At 39.9% G+C, this 18,065-nt stretch overlaps 1 protein-coding gene across 1 annotated transcript; it reads right to left on the bottom strand.

Annotated features, from left to right (window-relative positions):
• Nucleotides 1-17: 17 nt before the first annotated feature.
• On the bottom strand, nucleotides 18-3,619 carry LOC107042516. Its single transcript, XM_015263583.1, has 2 exons — nucleotides 3,298-3,619; nucleotides 18-1,477 (listed from the first exon to the last, which is right to left on the bottom strand). Exons 1-2 carry the CDS (start codon nucleotides 3,617-3,619, stop codon nucleotides 18-20), a joined length of 1,782 nt encoding a protein of 593 aa, XP_015119069.1.
• Between the last annotated feature and the right edge of the window lie 14,446 nt (nucleotides 3,620-18,065).

Below are 18,065 nucleotides of genomic sequence, written 5' to 3'. Positions count from 1 at the left end.
TTGAATATTGAGTGAGTTTATTGACTGAACCTGACGCGTTTTCGTACTGGTCGAGGAGTTGAGTCCAAAGATGATCTTGCGTCACTCGATGAAGCCCAAGATGATGATCTGCATCTAGATGGTCCAGGTTGCGGTGAGGCATCTGGTGTCGTACCAGGGGTCGATTGTTCTGACGACGGTAATAGAGTGTCGTCTGAATCGTTGTCGTCATCCGGTAAGTCAGCGTCGGCTGCTTCGTCTTCGGCAATGGAAAATACTGGCTTCAGACGGTCAATGGATACGACAGTTTCTTGACCATTGATCCAGACGACGAAATGCTTCTCGTGTCGCGATATGACACGATGTGGTCCTTCGTACGGTGGCGTAAATGCATGATGAGCAGCATCTAAACGAACAAAAACGTGCGAACATGAGGCGAGTTCTTTAAATATGAATACCTTACGTTGGCCGTGTCGTATGCCGGGAACTGGAGCAAGCTCAGCGAAGTGGTTTCTGAGTCTGTCGGCAATCGTTACTGCCGGTAGGCCATTGTTCGGAGCAGGAACGAGAAATTCTCCTGGTAATCGAAGTGGCTCTCCAAATACGATATCGGCAGATGTGGCGTTAAGATCGTCTTTCCACGCTGAACGAATTCCAAAAAGCACGGTGGGGAGGGTATCTACCCAATGAGGACTCTCGTGACACCGTATTGCTGCTTTGATTTGGCGATGTAGACGTTCCACCATGCCGTTAGCTTGCGGGTGAAACGCCGTCGTGCGAATATGTCTGCTGCCTGTACGTCGAGCGAGAGCGTTGAAGAGTTGGCTCTCGAATTGTGTCCCTTGATCTGTCGTGATCCGAAGCGGAACGCCATAACGACAAATCCAGTTTGCGTAGAGCACACCGGCAACAGTCTCAGCGGTAATGTCGGAAATCGGGAATGCTTCCGGGAAACGTGAAAATCTGTCGATTATTGTCAGGCAATAACGGTAACCTCTGGGCGGTACATATGGTCCGATGATGTCGACATGAATGTGTTCGAAGCGTCTTGTTCTTCCCCCGGGAAAGTCTTGAATCGGCGATGCCACGTGTCGTGAAATTTTATTCTTCTGGCATGCGAGACATGCACGAGTCCAAAGACGACAGTCTTTCTTTAAACTCGGCCAGACGAAACGTTGAGCAACCAGCTGAGTTGATGCGTTAGCCCCTGGATGACTGACGCTATGCAGAGTGTCAAAAACTCTCTTACGTAGCGGTAATGGTACATAGGGACGAATCACTTGATCGTTGACGTCACAGTAAATTGGAGTTGGACTCTCTGGCATGTTGATAGGTCGTAGTTGAAGGACGCCATTCGGGTCTTGCAGACGTTCTTGGAGTTCGGCATCTGCTGCTTGTGCCTGTGCTAGTTCGGCCGTCGAGATTGCTGTGGATATGGCTTCGATTCTCGATAAGGCGTCGGCAACAACGTTATCTTTACCTGCGACTTGCTGAATATCTGTTGAAAACTGACCGATAAAATCAAGGCGATGGAACTGCCAAGGATTTGCTTTATCAGGATTTTGTTTGAAAGCATGCAGCAGCGGTTTATGATCAGTATTTCAGCAGTATATCAGTATATCAGCAGTTCGAAATTCACGTAACTTCTTAATTTTCTCTGGTCGAGGAAACTTGACGATAGCTTCAACTTTTTCGGGAAGCGGACGAATTCCTTCTGCCGTTACACGATAACCGAGAAAGTCGACTTCTGGTTCTCCGAAATGGCATTTGGCGGTATTGATGACAACTCTATACTCTGCCAAGCGTTGAAATAGGAGACGAAGGTGTTTTTTATGCTCTTCGGGGTCTTTAGAGGCAACTAAGATGTCGTCGATATACGGAAAAATGAAATCTAGGTCTCGTGTTACTTCATCGATAAATCGCTGAAATGTCTGCGCAGCATTTCGAAGTCCAAACGTCATGAATGGAAATTCGAATAAACCGAAAGGCGTAATTATTGCTGTTTTGCAGATGTCAGCCGGTGCGACAGGAATCTGATTGAAAGCACGAACGAGATCGACGGTCGAAAATATCTTTTTGCCTGCGAGATTGGCGGTAAAATCTTCTAGTACGCGAACTGGATATCGATCAGGTATCATACGAGCGTTAAGTACACGATAATCTCCACAGGGTCGCCAATCGCCAGATTTCTTGGGCACCAGGTGTAGCGGTGAAGACCAGGGGCTCTTTGAACGACGAGCGATACCTAGCTTCATCATTTTCTGAAATTCCTGTTGTGCGATCGTTAATTTGTCTGGGGCGAGACGACGAGCTTTACTCGATACAGGAGGTCCGGGCGTTGTTGCGATATGATGGACCGTTGTGTGTTTTGTCAATTGAAAATTTCCATCCGGTTTAGTTATTGACGGAAATTCGGCAAGTAGATCTGTCCAAGACGATTCGGTCGGCCGGTAAACTTTAATTGTTGAAACGATATTCGATAATGACGCTATACATCGCGTCGATAAACCGGTTGCTGAATCTAATAGACAATTGTTCTTTAAATCAGGTAAAAGTCCAAAATGCGCGAGAAAATCTGCGCCGATAATTGGCTTTTCGACATCCGCAATAGTGAAACGCCAGGAAAAATCCCTTCTGAGGCCGAAATTGAGCGAGAGGACAGTACAGCCGTATGTGTGTATCCGTGTGCCATTTGCTGCGTACAACATGTACTCCGTTGCCTTATTTTTGCCAGGGAAAAGCGTTCGTGGATATACGCACAAATCCGCGCCGGTATCGATTAAATATTTGACTTTGGTATTAATTTCCGACACGAATAGGCGGTGTGAGCGGAAGATTGGATCGTTTACCGCCGCTAACGATCCGACGGTTCGTTTCCCGTCGACATTGAACAAGGAGGCCTGCATCGAGTGGCTTGATCACCAAATTTGAAATGATACCAGCATTTTTCGTATCTTTGACTGCATGACCTTGAACGAGGCCTTGAACGAGACTTGGAACGTGAGTGAGAGCGGGAGCGTTCGTTTTTTATGGCGTTCGCTAGTTCAGAAATGCAAAGTTCGAGACGCGAAAATCTCTGTTCCAGGGCGGCAACGGCTGGATCAGCGCCTGGAGAAATGGCGTTAATAATTGGTGGAGACGATATTTCCATTAATTTGTCGGCCAATGTCGCCATTTTGTCCAGTGTGGAATCTGCTTGCGTCGCTAAAATTGATTGAGTATTTGCTGGCAAGCGTGACAGCCATTTTGTTTTCAGAATATTTTCTGGAATATTGTCGACAAGAGATTTTAAATGTCTTAAAAATTGTGAGGGCTTACGATCACCGAGAACCTCTTTGTCCAGGAGTTGGTGTAGTCTTGCCTCCTGTGAAGCCGTGAGTCTCTCCACGAGGGCTTCTCTTAATGCCTTATATGGAGTTTGAGCAGGTGGATGCAGTATGATGTCCTGAACCTCAGCTGCGGCATGCGTGTCGAGGTGGACGGCAGCCATGTGGAATTTGTCGAGTTCATATTCGATACCTGCGAGGTGAAATTGCCCTTCGAGTTGAGCAAACCAAAGCTCCGGGCGTTCGGCAGAAAATGGTGCCGGTCGAACCACGAGGCGTCTCAATGCCTGTGTTGTGTCGGGCTCGTCAGGCATTTTGCTGAAAAATCACTGAAATCGTTTAAAAGTGCACTAATCACGGCGAAATTGTTCGTGATAATTTTCACGGTGCAGCACAACGTCTCTGGGTGCTCAGCGATGCACCACGATGCACAAAATATCACACGCGGTAACACAAGCGCGTTGAACGATATAACGCTACCGAGCACGTGTCGAAAAATCCAACGCTTCTCGAAANCGAAAGATCCACGAAGACCACGCGATCGAAAATTACTTTAATTTTAACGGCAACTATTTCACTCTGAACACGTTAAAATGATAATTTTATTGATTACGTTAAAAGGATCACGTCGGGGTCACCACTTGTGGGATACTCGGGAATGTTGGACGGGTTGATGAAATTATAACACGCGTTATAACAGTAGAAATCGAATGGAATTTATTCACAGCGAATGTGTCGATGTTTACACCTTGAGAGCTATAACGAATCTGTCTCTCGCGACGATATAGGCAATTAGATCATCCGATCGAGGGTGCCCGAAATATGACGAATCGTCACGAGGTGACGTAGTCAGGTATTCGGCTGCTAAGCCGGTGCGAATACAATATAGTGAAATAATTCGAACGATAAATAAGTAGCTTCGCTACCGTTTTTTACGCATGGAAAGCTCAAAAAAAAAGTTTCAAACGGTAATTTCGGAGCGTTCCTGGCCCTTTTTTCTTTTTTTTCTTTTTTCATCGGAAAGTTCAGATAATTTCCTATCAAAAATATGCCTTCATTTTTGGTGCTCTCACAAACTCAGTGGGAAATACAGAGAAAAACATAATTTTGTCCACCCAAAAAAATTGTGTTTTGGAAATAGCTCGAAATCTGAAGGGCATAGAGAATTTTTAGTATAGATCTTTTGAATGAGATCTACAAAAAAGCTCTTATAAAAATTTTTCCATCTACTGTATATTCAGAGATGTCCATTGAAAAATTATCTCCAGATTTAGTTGCCAATTAGTTTTATTGCAATATCCCAGGATTGAAGCAAAACATCCATTTCTTGGTAAGAACCTTTCTTGTAGGAAAGGATGAGATCTACAAAAAGGTTATAACTAAAATTCCTCCATCTTCTTTGCATTCTTTTAGATTTGAGTGATACATCTTGTTTTGTTTTCACCTCTGAATTGAGTTATATGCTGAGTTATGATATTTAGGAGATCTTATTTCGACTAATCAATGCTTAATAAATCATAAAAATGAAGGTCATTTTCCTGGATTTTATTCATTTTTTGAAACGGATACAATGTTGGTATCAACAGGTATATCGTTGGTAAAAGATAATAGGGATTGTAACGTGGAGTTTCAATAAATTATGAACAATGGAAGAGGGAGTTCATCGAATTCAGTTGGGTGAAAAAAAAGTCTCGTATAATCTATGATAGAACCCAATTGATGTACTCATTTCGAAAAATAAATAAAATCCTGGAAAATAACTCATTTTTATGATTTATTGAGCATTGATTAGTAGAAATTGAATCTCCTGAATATCATAATCCAGTTCAGAACTTAATTCAGAGGTGAAGGCATGAAACAAAATGTATCACTCAAATCTGAAAATTAGTTTTTGGACTATATTTCGAAATGTAAAGGAGATAGAGAGATTCTTGTAATGACCTTTTTGTGATATATGCATCAAAAGTGCACTTTTCGAAACGGTTTAGTGTGTGTATAGCGGTTGTTTTCTGCACGGCGTGCGCAAAGTTCACGATCGTGCGTCAAATGAATTCTCGTGCGTAAAGCGAAGTTATTCTTTTTTGTGTTTTCGAATACAAACAGTTTAGCGTCAATTATGTTGAATTACCGGTGTTCCATGCATTAAAAAATTTTGCATCTGAACTCTCAAATTGCGAGATCCTTTTGAGGGTTGACAATACCACGGCTATCTCATATATTAACAGAACAGGCGGGGTTCAATTTCCTCACCTGAGCGAGTTAGCCCGTGAGATCTGGAGCTGGTGTGAGAATAGGAACTGGTGGGTGTTTGCCTCATACATAGCTTCGAAAAAGAATGTAGAAGCAGATCGAGCCTCTAGAATCTCGAATATTGATACCGAATGGGAATTGAACAAAAAATCGTTCAATGAAATTTCCAAGAAATTTGGCCCATTCTCCATTGATTAGTTTGCGTCAGAATCAAACAAAAAATGCGGGAGATTTTGCTCAAGATTCCCTAATCCTGGGACTTTCGCAGTTGATGCTTTTACCATTCCATGGAAGGCTGAAAAATTCAATACTTTTCCAACCTTTTCGCTAGTTTTGAGAACTTTACAAAAAATTTCACAACACAAAGCAGAAGGAATAGTAGCAGCACCGAATTGGCCCACGCAACCGTGGTACCCGCTGTTCAGGTCCCTTTTAACTGCTCCACCCTTGATATTAGAACCAAGAAAAAATCTGTTATCACCTTGCAGGGAGAAGATCCATCCACTGGTGGCAAAACTATCTTTTAATAGTCGGAGTTTTATCCGGGCAGCGTTCCTGAAAAAAGGAGTTGACGAAGACAGCAGAAATCTTAGTCGATTCAATTCCCTCATCGACAATGAAACAGTACCAAAGTGCCTTACGTCCATGGAGAGATTTCTGTTTAAAATGCAACCTCAATCCATATCATTCAAATACAACAGACGTTCTCAAATTTCTCTCTGAGAAATTCCAAAATGGAGTAAGTTATGCAGGTTTGAATACTGCCCACTCTACGATCTCCTTGATTTCATCCAAAGATATTCATACAGATGGGTTAATTTCTCGTTTTTTGAACGGCATTTATAGGAAGAAACCTAGTAAGCCGAAATATGCCTCAACTTAGGACCCTGCGCCAGTGTTCGATTATTTAAAAGATCTTCAACCCCTCTCCCAATTATCATTCAAAGTGGCCACGGAAAAAGTAGTTACTCTTCTGGCTTTGACCACTTCCCATAGATTGCAAACCCTGGCGGTTATAAATATCGAAAATATAGAGTCCTCCAACACAGGAATAAAAATGAAAATCCCTGATTTGTTAAAAACGTCAAAGCCCAATAGTTTCCATCCTGAACTCGTATTACCATTTTTTAATGAAAAGCCGGAGTTATATATCGCTTTATTCATCAAAGAATATTTACGCATTACCAGTGATCTCAGACCAAAGGATAATAAGAATTTATTCGATTATACTCGCAAGCCCTTTGAAAGAGCATCAGCGAAAACGCTGAGCCATTGGATAAAGTCTACACTGAGTAGAGCGGGTGTAGATACCGCTAAGTTCTCTGCGTATAGCACACGTCATGCTGCTGTTTCTGCAGTTTATCGAAAAGGAGTTAGTATTGATACTTTTAGACGTACAGCAGGATGGTCACAAAATTCTCAAGTATTCGCCAAATTTTATAATAAACCTCTGGCTATCACAGAAAATTTTGCGTTAACCATATTAAAGAACTAATGATAATACGAATGTGAATTGCATGTACGTTGTTTTTATTTTGTAAACAAATTTTTTTCAATAAAGACAAGTATTAACAAAATAAGATTTATCGTCAGTGCTGAATTTACAATTATTCATCATCGAGAACGAGACGCTGAATATAATTGGCCTTCGGCGGGCTTGTTTGATCGTAATTATATGAAAAAATCTCGTTCGAAGATGATGAATCCCCACCCATTCCATTGAAAAGAACCCGTACAAAGAAAAATCCTTCTTCATGTACAACCCATACCTAAAAACAGAAAAATAAATATTTTTGTAAAAAACTGGGCCAAGAAAAAGTTTTGTTTGATTCCAACTGGGAAGTCGAAGTTTTTGAAAAATACATAGAAATAAAAAAGGAAGCCAAATCTGGAATTTTGAATAATTGGTGATGGTGCACAATCAGGTTTCTATAAGAAAAATAGTTCTCAATGGAATAAGTATTCTAAAAAAATTCTCCATGAAATAAAAAATCAGTAGGAGCAGGACCAATGTCCTTGGCGCGGATCAAAGGATGGAGAATTAGATTGATACAGACAGTGAATTGAAAAACTCCGCGTCTTTTTTTTAATCAAAAAAAAAATTCCATTTCATCAACACTTCAATAAGACATCAACATTTTGAAAAGGGTTCCAAGTGTCCATTTAATCCCGCTGTCTCCTACTAATTTTTCCTAAATAATCACAAAATTGTTCGCATTTCACTGTCATTTAATTTAGAGAATTTTTTTCCATGGAATGAAAACATTTTCTATTACACTCGGATAAAAATAAATATTTTCTTTTCGAATTTAACAATTCACGGACATTTAACACTTGATCACACAATATTTTCGACACATCTCACTTTTGTCACATTCCAAACATAAACCGATAACCTCACAAACAGTGCATAAACTACCTTTATGTCCGAGGTGCGCATATGAATATAGATATGGCGGGCTGAAATTCGAATTGTCGACGAGAGAAAACAAAATAGAACACCGAGTCGATTTTCCATTTCATTTTAATATGTGATTTAACGAGAAGAATATTTCCCGTGGTTCCCCATAACAACATCACAACCCACATTCAAATGCACTGGTGGCAACACTTCAACGTTGGATATGAAGCTCAGTTGGACCGGGGCGGCCAACGTTACAACTTGATTCTCCGACTTTATAATGTGAATCGCGAGAATGTGAATATCAGCAGCTTGCTATGTGCGTATCTTTTTTACTGTTAATCCAAAAAATACCATAATTACACCGTTGAAAAGCTGATAGGCGATTTATATAATGTAACTAACGACACTTTCCCGATTTGTCATCCCGTTTTCATTAGACCGAACATAAATCATTTAGCGGTCGTGGAGGGGGAAGTTCTGTCGTGTATAGATACGCGGTGCGCTCGGCCTGATGTTTTGCTCAGTCGGTCAAAACTTTTCATGGCCGATACGCTACCGCGTATCTCGATCATCATAGTAATGCCGACAACTCTACTTACATTTAACATCTCTAAACAAATGATTAAAGAGAACGGCGGAGGACGCCAGGATATCTTAGAGTGCCAATGGCGCTATTTTTTCAAACCTCCGAATGCTCTGAAATTGTGAAGTTAGCCATGGCAAGCATGACTACAATTATTCATCATCGAGAACGAGACGTTTTCATATAATTACGATCAACCTTCACTTGGCGAAAAAATTCGATTTTGGCGAAAGTCGACTTTCCCCCGGGAAAAATCCAAGATCTGACACTTTGGCCCCGGGTGAAAAAAAAATTTTTATGTCATAGGTGCCCAGAATCCGCGATTCTACCGAGCTTCGCTCGGTACAATCGCGGATTCTGGGCCCTATGACATAAAATTGTATACGAAACTCGTGCGTTATGGTGTTTTTTAACTCGTGGGATTGTAAAACTCGCCTTCGGCTCGTTTTACAACTTCCCACCAGCCAAAAAACCCGTTACGCACTTGTTGCGTAATATACTATTATTTCGACATTTCTGGCGCCGCCGAGGGTTTCATTGGCATTAGAGAGGTCAATAAATACGAAATCAATATTCACTTGGCGAAAAAATTCAATTTTGACGAAAGTCGACTTTCCTTATAAGAAAATCCAAGATCTGACCCTTGATCCAGTGAAAATGAAAAAAAAATTTCGCCTTTTCTGTCGCCTCCGAGGGTTTTATTGGCATCAGGAGGGTCGATAAATACAGAATCAATGTTCACTATTTTTTATTTAAACACCGCATGCAAACGGAGAGATGAGGATGGCTAAAATATATTCTGCAATCTTCTCTCCTTGTTGGGTACAGATTTCAACCCTCCGCATACATGCTTTCCCCCTCCACCCTCTCGTGAAATCCCAAGGTCTAGGTAGTATAGAGGAGGACTTCTCAGGGCCGAAAAGACCTGAGAATTCGAAAGGTCCCTGGAAAACTACGTCGCAGAACTGATTAGGACTTACGAGGTTAATCTAGGTCTGGAGAGATCTTGACAAACCTGTGTAGGTCCAACCAGAACCAAATCCTCGACTCGGGATGATACGGCAGTTTTCGGGAGAATTTAAAACAATTATGAGGATTTCTGAAAAATTCGAGAAAATCGAAAATTCCAAAAATTAAGTTCTTCGAAAATTGGAGGGAAGTTTGGGTATCTCTCAAATATTCGACAATTTTTGAATAAATAATGGGAGAACAATTGATAGGAAAAGGTGAAATTTTCCAAATAAAACAGACGTGAAGGAGTTACCAGCTTCCAACAATTCCACTCTGATTGATTGAAATGAGAACAAGGAACATAATGTGAAAAATTCGAGAAATTGATCGATTGATTGATTTTCTCAACAAATTCACAAACATCCTCTAAAAAAAGCTGATCTCAGCTGATCAATTAAAACATATGATTAACTGACCCCCCCCCCTCCTTTCCCCTACCCCCACCATCACAGGGGAAGGCATAAAAGGACTACTCTCAGACATCGGAGCTCAGAATCGGAGCTCACAGCCCGGAAGATGCAGACTGCAATGTTTGCGAGACGTCCGCGCAATGCTGAAACCAAATGCGGCATCCATCCAGAAGCCAATAGTGAAGCACTTATTAAAAATATTGACATTGAATAGGCAACAATTCTCAATTGATGAGCATTATTTTCATGAATCCTAACACTCAGTATAATAAGACAATGATGAATCATTCATTTTTGAAAGAAACACAAGGAAAAAATGAAAAAAGACATAAGGAAAGGGCATCAGCGTCGCGGCCACGGTGGCGCTAGCAAATATGAAACGGAGCCTTTCAGCTTGTCTGAGATAGTGCACAGCCGAAATCGTTAAGAGTCTTAACTTGAGTTAAGACCAATAGGAATATGAAAATTTTAGAGTAGATCCTATTCCTAACGAATGCTCATTAAGAGAACATTTTTGGAAATGAGTGACGATATGTTTCAACTTCTTCACAAAATCCACCTCCAATAGAACGGATAGGGGATGAATTATAGGAACCTTAAAGAAGATTACAGGTTCTCTCAACAATCAGAGAATTGTTGGTTTTTCCCTAATGTAAGATGATTCGGGGTTCCAGAGAATTTAAAACAATTATGAGATTTTCTGAAAAAAATTAAAAAAAATCCATGAGTTTTTCGAAAATTAGAAAAAATTTTCAGTATCTCTCAAATATTAGAGCGTTTTTGAATAAACCATGGGAAATAATTGATAGAAAAAGGCGAAATCTTCCAAATAAAACGGATGTGAAAGAGTCACGCGACCCCAACTACTGTACTCTGATTGATTCAATTGGGAAAGAGCATAATTTGAAACAACTGAAAACAATTTCATCAAATTTTCCAAGTTTTTCGAAAAGTACGCGACTGAATTGAATTTTTTTGACGTCAAAATATTCCTTATGACAATATTTATCAAATCAAGTTATAATATTTCTATTTAACACGGAATAACTTGGTAGTAATCGGGATTTTTCTTTTTTTTTAAATCGGTGTAAGCGCGATAACTCTCGAAAAAATTGAGATAGAAAGCTGAAATTTGATATGATTGTAACAAATGATGATTGTTACAATCATCATGGATATAATCATGTCAATATATTGATATATTGATTGATTTGATTGTTGTTTGTTTTGTGATTGTTTTTATGATTGATGGCGCCGCCATGGCCGTGGCCATGAACATTTTTGTACGTGCGAGGATAGTCAATCCTCTTTGATCGACACACTCATCAAATGCACAGTCATATTCGCCACACTATAGAATAAGTAATCATATCTACACATTGCGCATTTCAAATTCCACAATGTGTAGATTGAACATCACAGCAATATTGTATTTTTTTTATAAAACTGCACATCTAAAACATGGGGAATTCAATTTTTTAATGAATCTCCACACGTTTTTGGTGTGTTGTTAAAACTACACATTGAGGAATTTGAAACACGCCATGTGTAGATATGATTACTGATTCTATAGTGTGGAGAATATTATTGTGCACTTGGCGAACGTATCAATTTCCACGTGTTGAAAGGTTTTGTGAAATTAGATGCATGTGGAATTTTGGAAGGTTGACAATAGTATGTGTGTAATTGCTATGTCCGGAAAAATTATCAGCGACAGAGGACTATCTGCTTAGTTGTTTTATTAAAAAGAGAGCTGAAATTATTAAAATTTGAATTGGCTGGACGACGCTAGGTTCACACTCTTACCTTTTTGTTACAGTGAAAATTGTCAACTGAATTTCAACTGGAATGTACTAAATGGAAAGGGATTTTTATGTTAGGAATAGGATTCGAATAGTTAAAAATTAAGAAATCTAGAGTTGCATTGACTATCAAATTTGATTTTAATTATGAATTACGTTAGATTTACAAAAACAAAAATATTTAATTTACAAAAGTTAATAACTGAATTGATTCGAAATTTTCACCCCATGGAATGATCTGGAGGATCTAGTTTTTTTTATCATAAAAGTTTATTACTCACAGTTCAGTTCGATTTTTCAAAGTATTCGGATTTGTTTGTAGATCCCTAGGTGAATCTGCAATTTCCTCCCCAGCAGTTGGACGCCCTAAACGCTACAAAAATGCCCTAAACGCTCCGTGATAGTATACATGATAGCATGTATACTTTCACGGAGACACTTTCTTCTACTCGTTAGAATCTATTAATATTTTAACAAATTTGGACAATTGAAGTTTAAGGTTTGTTTAAGACTGTCTATAATACTTCACAATAATCGAACTCCTTAAATGCAAGAAAAGTCACCGCTCTCGGTTAAAGAAAGTTGATTCCTGGATAATTCCAATTGTTCGTAGCCGACTATTAATTCGGCAACTATCCAGCGTAATTTCGATTCTGCGAATTATTGTCGGAGGAAGGATTGAAAAACCGGACCGATTAAGTAACTATTTCCACCAGAATTGTTACTGCTCCGTCGCTGCTTCAAGACTGATTAATTTGATTTTTCTGGAGATTTTATAGGGTTTTGGGAGCCACTTGACTCGTGGGGACTCCAACGAGTCTTTTTTTAATTGGTCGAAAATGTTGTATGATCTTTCTCACTATTCAATCGTCATCGGTTTTTGGGGTTTTTCGGTTCATCGTTTTCAATCATTCCTCCATGTGCGAATTTTGATATTGAGAAATGGGGGCATGCTTATGAAGTATTTCATCACTGTTGGTCTCAATTCCATTGTTTTTGGATTTATTGAGTTCAAGTGATGAACTCTTTCGTCAATTGTTTAAGTTATTAATTTGCATTATGTCTATATTATTTTTAATTTGAATTTCCCTACAAAAATTCTGAACATCACATAATACTTTTGTGCGGACTTAATGCAAGTGGATAATTCAATTGTGTATTTTTTTTTGTGTATTTAAGGAGTGTGGCAATCAAGCACATATACTTCCAGTGATGTGCCAATCTTTCATGTGGACAGCTGGAGGTGGACAAAATTGCCGTGCACATTGCTGTGTGTGGACGTCAAAGCGGTGAACCCTCTTGTGGAGAAAATGCGTGTCCTCATATAGATGTGGACATTTAGGCTTTGACCCACCTTTTTTCTGGACATGGTCAATACTGCCGAAAAAGCCTAATATCGCAGAAAGCAACGGTCACGTATCTTCTGTGGGAAAGGCTGCAACCTCCGCTTGTTTCAATATTAATGAAAAAACTAGAAATAATACAAACCTCAAATAATGTAATGTAAATAATGTAGTTTTGTAAGAATTCCTTTGAAAAATGCTATTTGTTTTTTGTGCTAACCCATTCCACGGATTTTTAAATGAAAATTGGTTTATAGAAAAATGAAAATTTTCGGCATTTTTCTATCAATCCCGAAGATTTTGATTTTTTTATATAACTCAATCCGTACGCTTTTTTCTCTAAGAATTCACGGGCGCGAATATTCTATTTAAAAAAATCCATTGAATGTTTTCCATCACATATCTTTTTAAAGAAATAATCTTTAATAGAATTGAGGAAAAAAAGAAATAGAATTTTTAAATATTCAATATAGAATTTTTCAATAAATAAAATGGAATTTCTTCAGGGAAGCACATGTGCTCTATTGAATATTATACGTGACTAGGAGAAGAATTTGGATAGGTATTTCTCACTCAAATAACTGAATACAACCGATCTATTAATAATGGATAGTATATTGAATGAATTATTAATGGTTGAAGTATAAAATCACTAGCCGAGCTGTTTCAGTTTTCACGCGGATTTACTATAGATTTTTGGCCAGGAGTAGACATCCGTCCAATTTCAGCTCCTCTCCTACTCTGCCTTACTCCAGAGCTTCAAAGTCGTTGCTAACACAGCCATATGTCACCACTGACACCGATCAAGACAGTCCCACAGTTTCATTCTGCGAAACTGGTACTCAGGTATCATCGTGAGACTACATATTGAGCATTTTGAACTTTTTCCATAAAGAAAATATTGATTAAATAAAATCGACGTCGTGAATAGCTCCACACGTCACATTTGACCCTTATATTTTTACCCTTATACTTTGACCCTGAGATTCTGATGCTTGGTTTCTGATCCTTATATTGTGACCCTTATATTTTGACCCTTAATTATCGGTGGGGAAGTAATTATAGTTCGCTTCATAATGGGTGAAACCCAATTCCATCAAAATATGTAAGGATCAAAGTAGAAAAGTCAAAATATAAAGATGCAAAATTAAGGCTCAGGATATACGGGTTAAAACGTGAGAGTCAGAATATAAGGGTCAAATTATAAGGATCAAATAACAAAGTTCAAAACCTGAGGGTCAAAATGTAAGGGTCAACAAGAGTGCAGAAGCTCAAAAGCGCCGTTCTGAACTATGAGTATATTTGAATGGCGTTCTTCTTATTTCTGAACTCTGTTGTCTCGTTCTTTTGCCAATGATGCTAGATGCTGCTCAAATTTGGTTCTTTCAACTTTAGGAAGCTGCTAAACTTGTTTCTTGATTCTGTACTGGGTTGTTGTTTGTCAATGAAGTCATCAGAACTGTCAATGATGATGTTTGTCTTCCATTTCTTTGACGATGCTACCCTAGTAGAAATTTTACTGCGCAAAAACGTCGCGACGTAAGTTGCTGCGCGACATTGCCTCTCGCGGCGATGTACCTTAGAAATGTACGCAGCAGGGTCGCTGAGACAGAGCTGCGCGGGGTTTATGCGAGAAGGACCTATGTGTGTCCGCCCTAACCTCAAATCCCGTCAATTATGAATTAACAATCTTCAGATTATGCGTATTAATTCAAATAAATTATTGAAGGGTTAACAATTTGTTAGTGAATAATAATCTCTCGCAACTAATTGATGATTATTATTATCGATAAAATGGGAGCGCATCGCGTCAGTATCGCATAGGGTTCCAGCAGCGACCTAGACGTGGAATACGGCAGCGCACTCCGTGTGTGAATGCCGCTGCAACAGCCAATGTCGCAGAGCCTCTCACAATTTCTACTAGGGTATTGTCACAGGCTTTGCTTTAGGGTTGTCTTTCAGGATGTCGTCCATCTCATAAAAAAATTACCAATTCACTGGTTCGTTCCGAGTAGAATTAGAAGGTCAATGGTCAATAACTTTGTAGAACTGTTTTTCAAGTCGTGCCCACTTCTCCTTGATTCCATGTACGGTATGACAATTTTCTCCTTTTAACTGTTTCACCTTAAGGGGACATGTCGGAGAAATTTAAGGCTTCACTGGGCCTTGGGACCCATTGAACAGCTTGTGATATATGATGAAATATGAGAATAACTAGGAAAAGTCGCGGACTCGATCGATTTTGCCCTGTATAACCATAAAAAACTTCGTTTTTTCCTGTTTCTACCTTTAAAATGCTCTCCTTGCGCTGTAATTTTCATACGATTTTAGCTTTTCTTCAACTGTATTCTTTAGAGTGCAACAAATATATTTTAAAAAAACTAAAATCGTATGAAAACTACGGCGTAAGGAGAATTTTGAAGGTAAAAACAGAAAAAACTGAAGTTTTTCATGGTTATACGGTACAAAATCGATCGGGTCCGCGATTTTCCCTAGTTATTCCCATATTCCGTCATTCATCACAAATTATTCAATGGGTCCCAATCGAGTCAATTAAAAGGATTCCTCGAATCCAGACATATAATCATCCAGGGTAGCATCTTTTGCACATTTTTGGCATTATCAATGCATATTGGAAACAAGTTGGTTATTCAAAGGAGTCAATGACACACCTGAGCAACTGGCAAAAAACATAAAAACATCGACACACACGCGAGAAGATATTTTCAATCAGCAGACCAATGAATTCGGTAACCTTTTATTTTAACTCTGTCATTCTCCATTTTTTTTATATGCCTCATCTCCTTTCGCGTTTATTCACCTCTCTCGAAACCGCACAATCTACCAAAGGTCCGTCTCACTTTTAGTCGGTTTTTGATCCACACACAACTTCCAGTGGCAAGGGCGCACACGTCTACACGTTGTTGGTTGAAATATGCCGGCGCGTTGTGAGTTAGTTTAATATGCAAATGGCTGAAGATAACGGGGCCGATCCATGAAGAGTGGAGAGGCTGGCTAAGTCGTGATTCCAGTAGCCGTGTCTCGTATCCCCCTTCACTTGTTTTTCTTATTCTTCTGGGTGTCTTTACCACTGCCACGACGGTCCAACTGAAGGAAGAAAAGGAAGGTGAAGAAATAAAGCAGTAGGAAGAATGAGCGTTTTGTGCTCGCATTTACTCTCATTCAGAGAGTGGCCAGCCCTCGCATCCGTACTAGGAGGAATGGAACTTGCTTCTGAGTGAATTGGGAGATAAGGTGCCCACGCTGAAGGTTCGCCCTTGCCTTGGCTCTTGCCTCCCCCATAGACACAACTGAGGAGCGTATTGATTTGGTTCCTTTTTTTTCTCAAACATTTGCTTGATACCCTCTGCGGATTACAGCCGCAGCTACCACATCACCAGGAGTGAAAGAACTTCATTTGATTACGCGAAAGGGAGAATCGAATGGAGCAAAAAAGGAGTGAAGTAAAATCAAATGTATTGATAATTTATGTATCAGTGTGAATGCCAGCCTACTAATGGCTTGCAAGCAGTTGCAACGAGCAATGTCATGTGCAAACTGCCTACATCCCTGAAAGGTTAATCCTGTAATGGTTCATCTGGTCGCAAGAGCGTGTCGTGCGGAGGTGTATCTTCACTTTTTACTTCAATCCTTCCATTTCCATTGAATTACAACACAGACGTGCCCGCTTGGCGAGAATTCTTTAGTGAGCATGATCACTGCCAGAAGTATTGAAGACCAAGACAGAATTGTTGTGCTCTGGGCTTCTGCAACTCAGTGGAATTTCATCGTTCTCTAAGTATCCAAGTGTCTCCCCCTCCCTCCCTCCCACTGTCTCACTTGCTTTGTTGTTTGTGGTGTGTTTGGTGTCCACGAAAGACGGGAACGTGTGAATGCTTCGAAATGAGGGCGTGCGAGCAACATATATTCATGCGTAGTCTGCCTGTTGTATGTGACTTGTATGTGGATTTTCAAGAGGGGAGGGGTGGATATATACTTAAAGGTAGGTAAGCGCTTCATTAGGTCGCGAGAGCTCCCTAATTACATACGGTCTCATTAGCGGCTCGTCCCTTTTACACTATCCTTCTCAAGTTATACCTTGGATGAGAGACTTCTTACTTGAAAGCATCATTTTCTTCGTATGTTTAAAATCATAGGATGAGGATATTATTCCTGAACAGTGGACAATACCAACAGAACAAAACGAAATTGAGAAAAGTGATGGAATTAATGATGGTGATTTACAGATGTCAATCATCAGATTCTCAGATTTTCATGTCGATTCTCTAAGTCCTCACTGATACAATTGATCCCTAGACAGACTTCCCAAACTCATGGAAAATATCCTGCCAAAGCCGCTAAAGCTTTCGATCGAAGTCTGAGGGTATTTATCACGTAGACACAAACACCGAAGGATTTCAGAAAGCAATGGTGCGATTTACATTTGGGTCTCAATCTGCCAGTCTCCCTCAGTTAGGGAGGATAAGATAGAAACAGTGCCAAACTCGACTGAAGCAATTCGTACTAATTAACTCTCCACAACACCCTTGAACATCTACATCTGAATATTAACCTTCCTCAGGTGTTTCCATGAATTCCGGTTGGTTCAGCATCATAGTTGATGGTTGCTCACTTGCTTCAAATGGTTTTGATAAATGTGTCCATAGGCACGTGTAAACATTCACCACCTCATAGTATAAGTTCCCTACAGTCAATCTTGGGTGCCTTTCGGCAATCTAAACCCTCTGAATACCCCCGGCTACAAGAGCACTCATTAGTTATGCATTTAAAACACCACCCTGCGTAACTAGCCCCTTGCTGAAACCCCTTTTCGTTCAAATACCATTGCGTATACTCATCCCCTCGAATCCTCAAGTATCCAATGACGAACTGATGCTATAGTGATAGAGACGGAGAAGGGAGTAGTCACCCGCACTCTCGGTCCGTTGAAAGGGGT

Source organism: Diachasma alloeum, unplaced genomic scaffold (genome assembly GCF_001412515.2).
Source record: "Diachasma alloeum isolate Michigan unplaced genomic scaffold, Dall2.0 Dall_scaffold_00484, whole genome shotgun sequence".
Classification (NCBI taxonomy): Eukaryota; Metazoa; Arthropoda; class Insecta; order Hymenoptera; family Braconidae; genus Diachasma; species Diachasma alloeum.
Note: the sequence above shows the minus strand (reverse complement) of the source record. Positions and strands in the feature narration are given on the sequence as shown.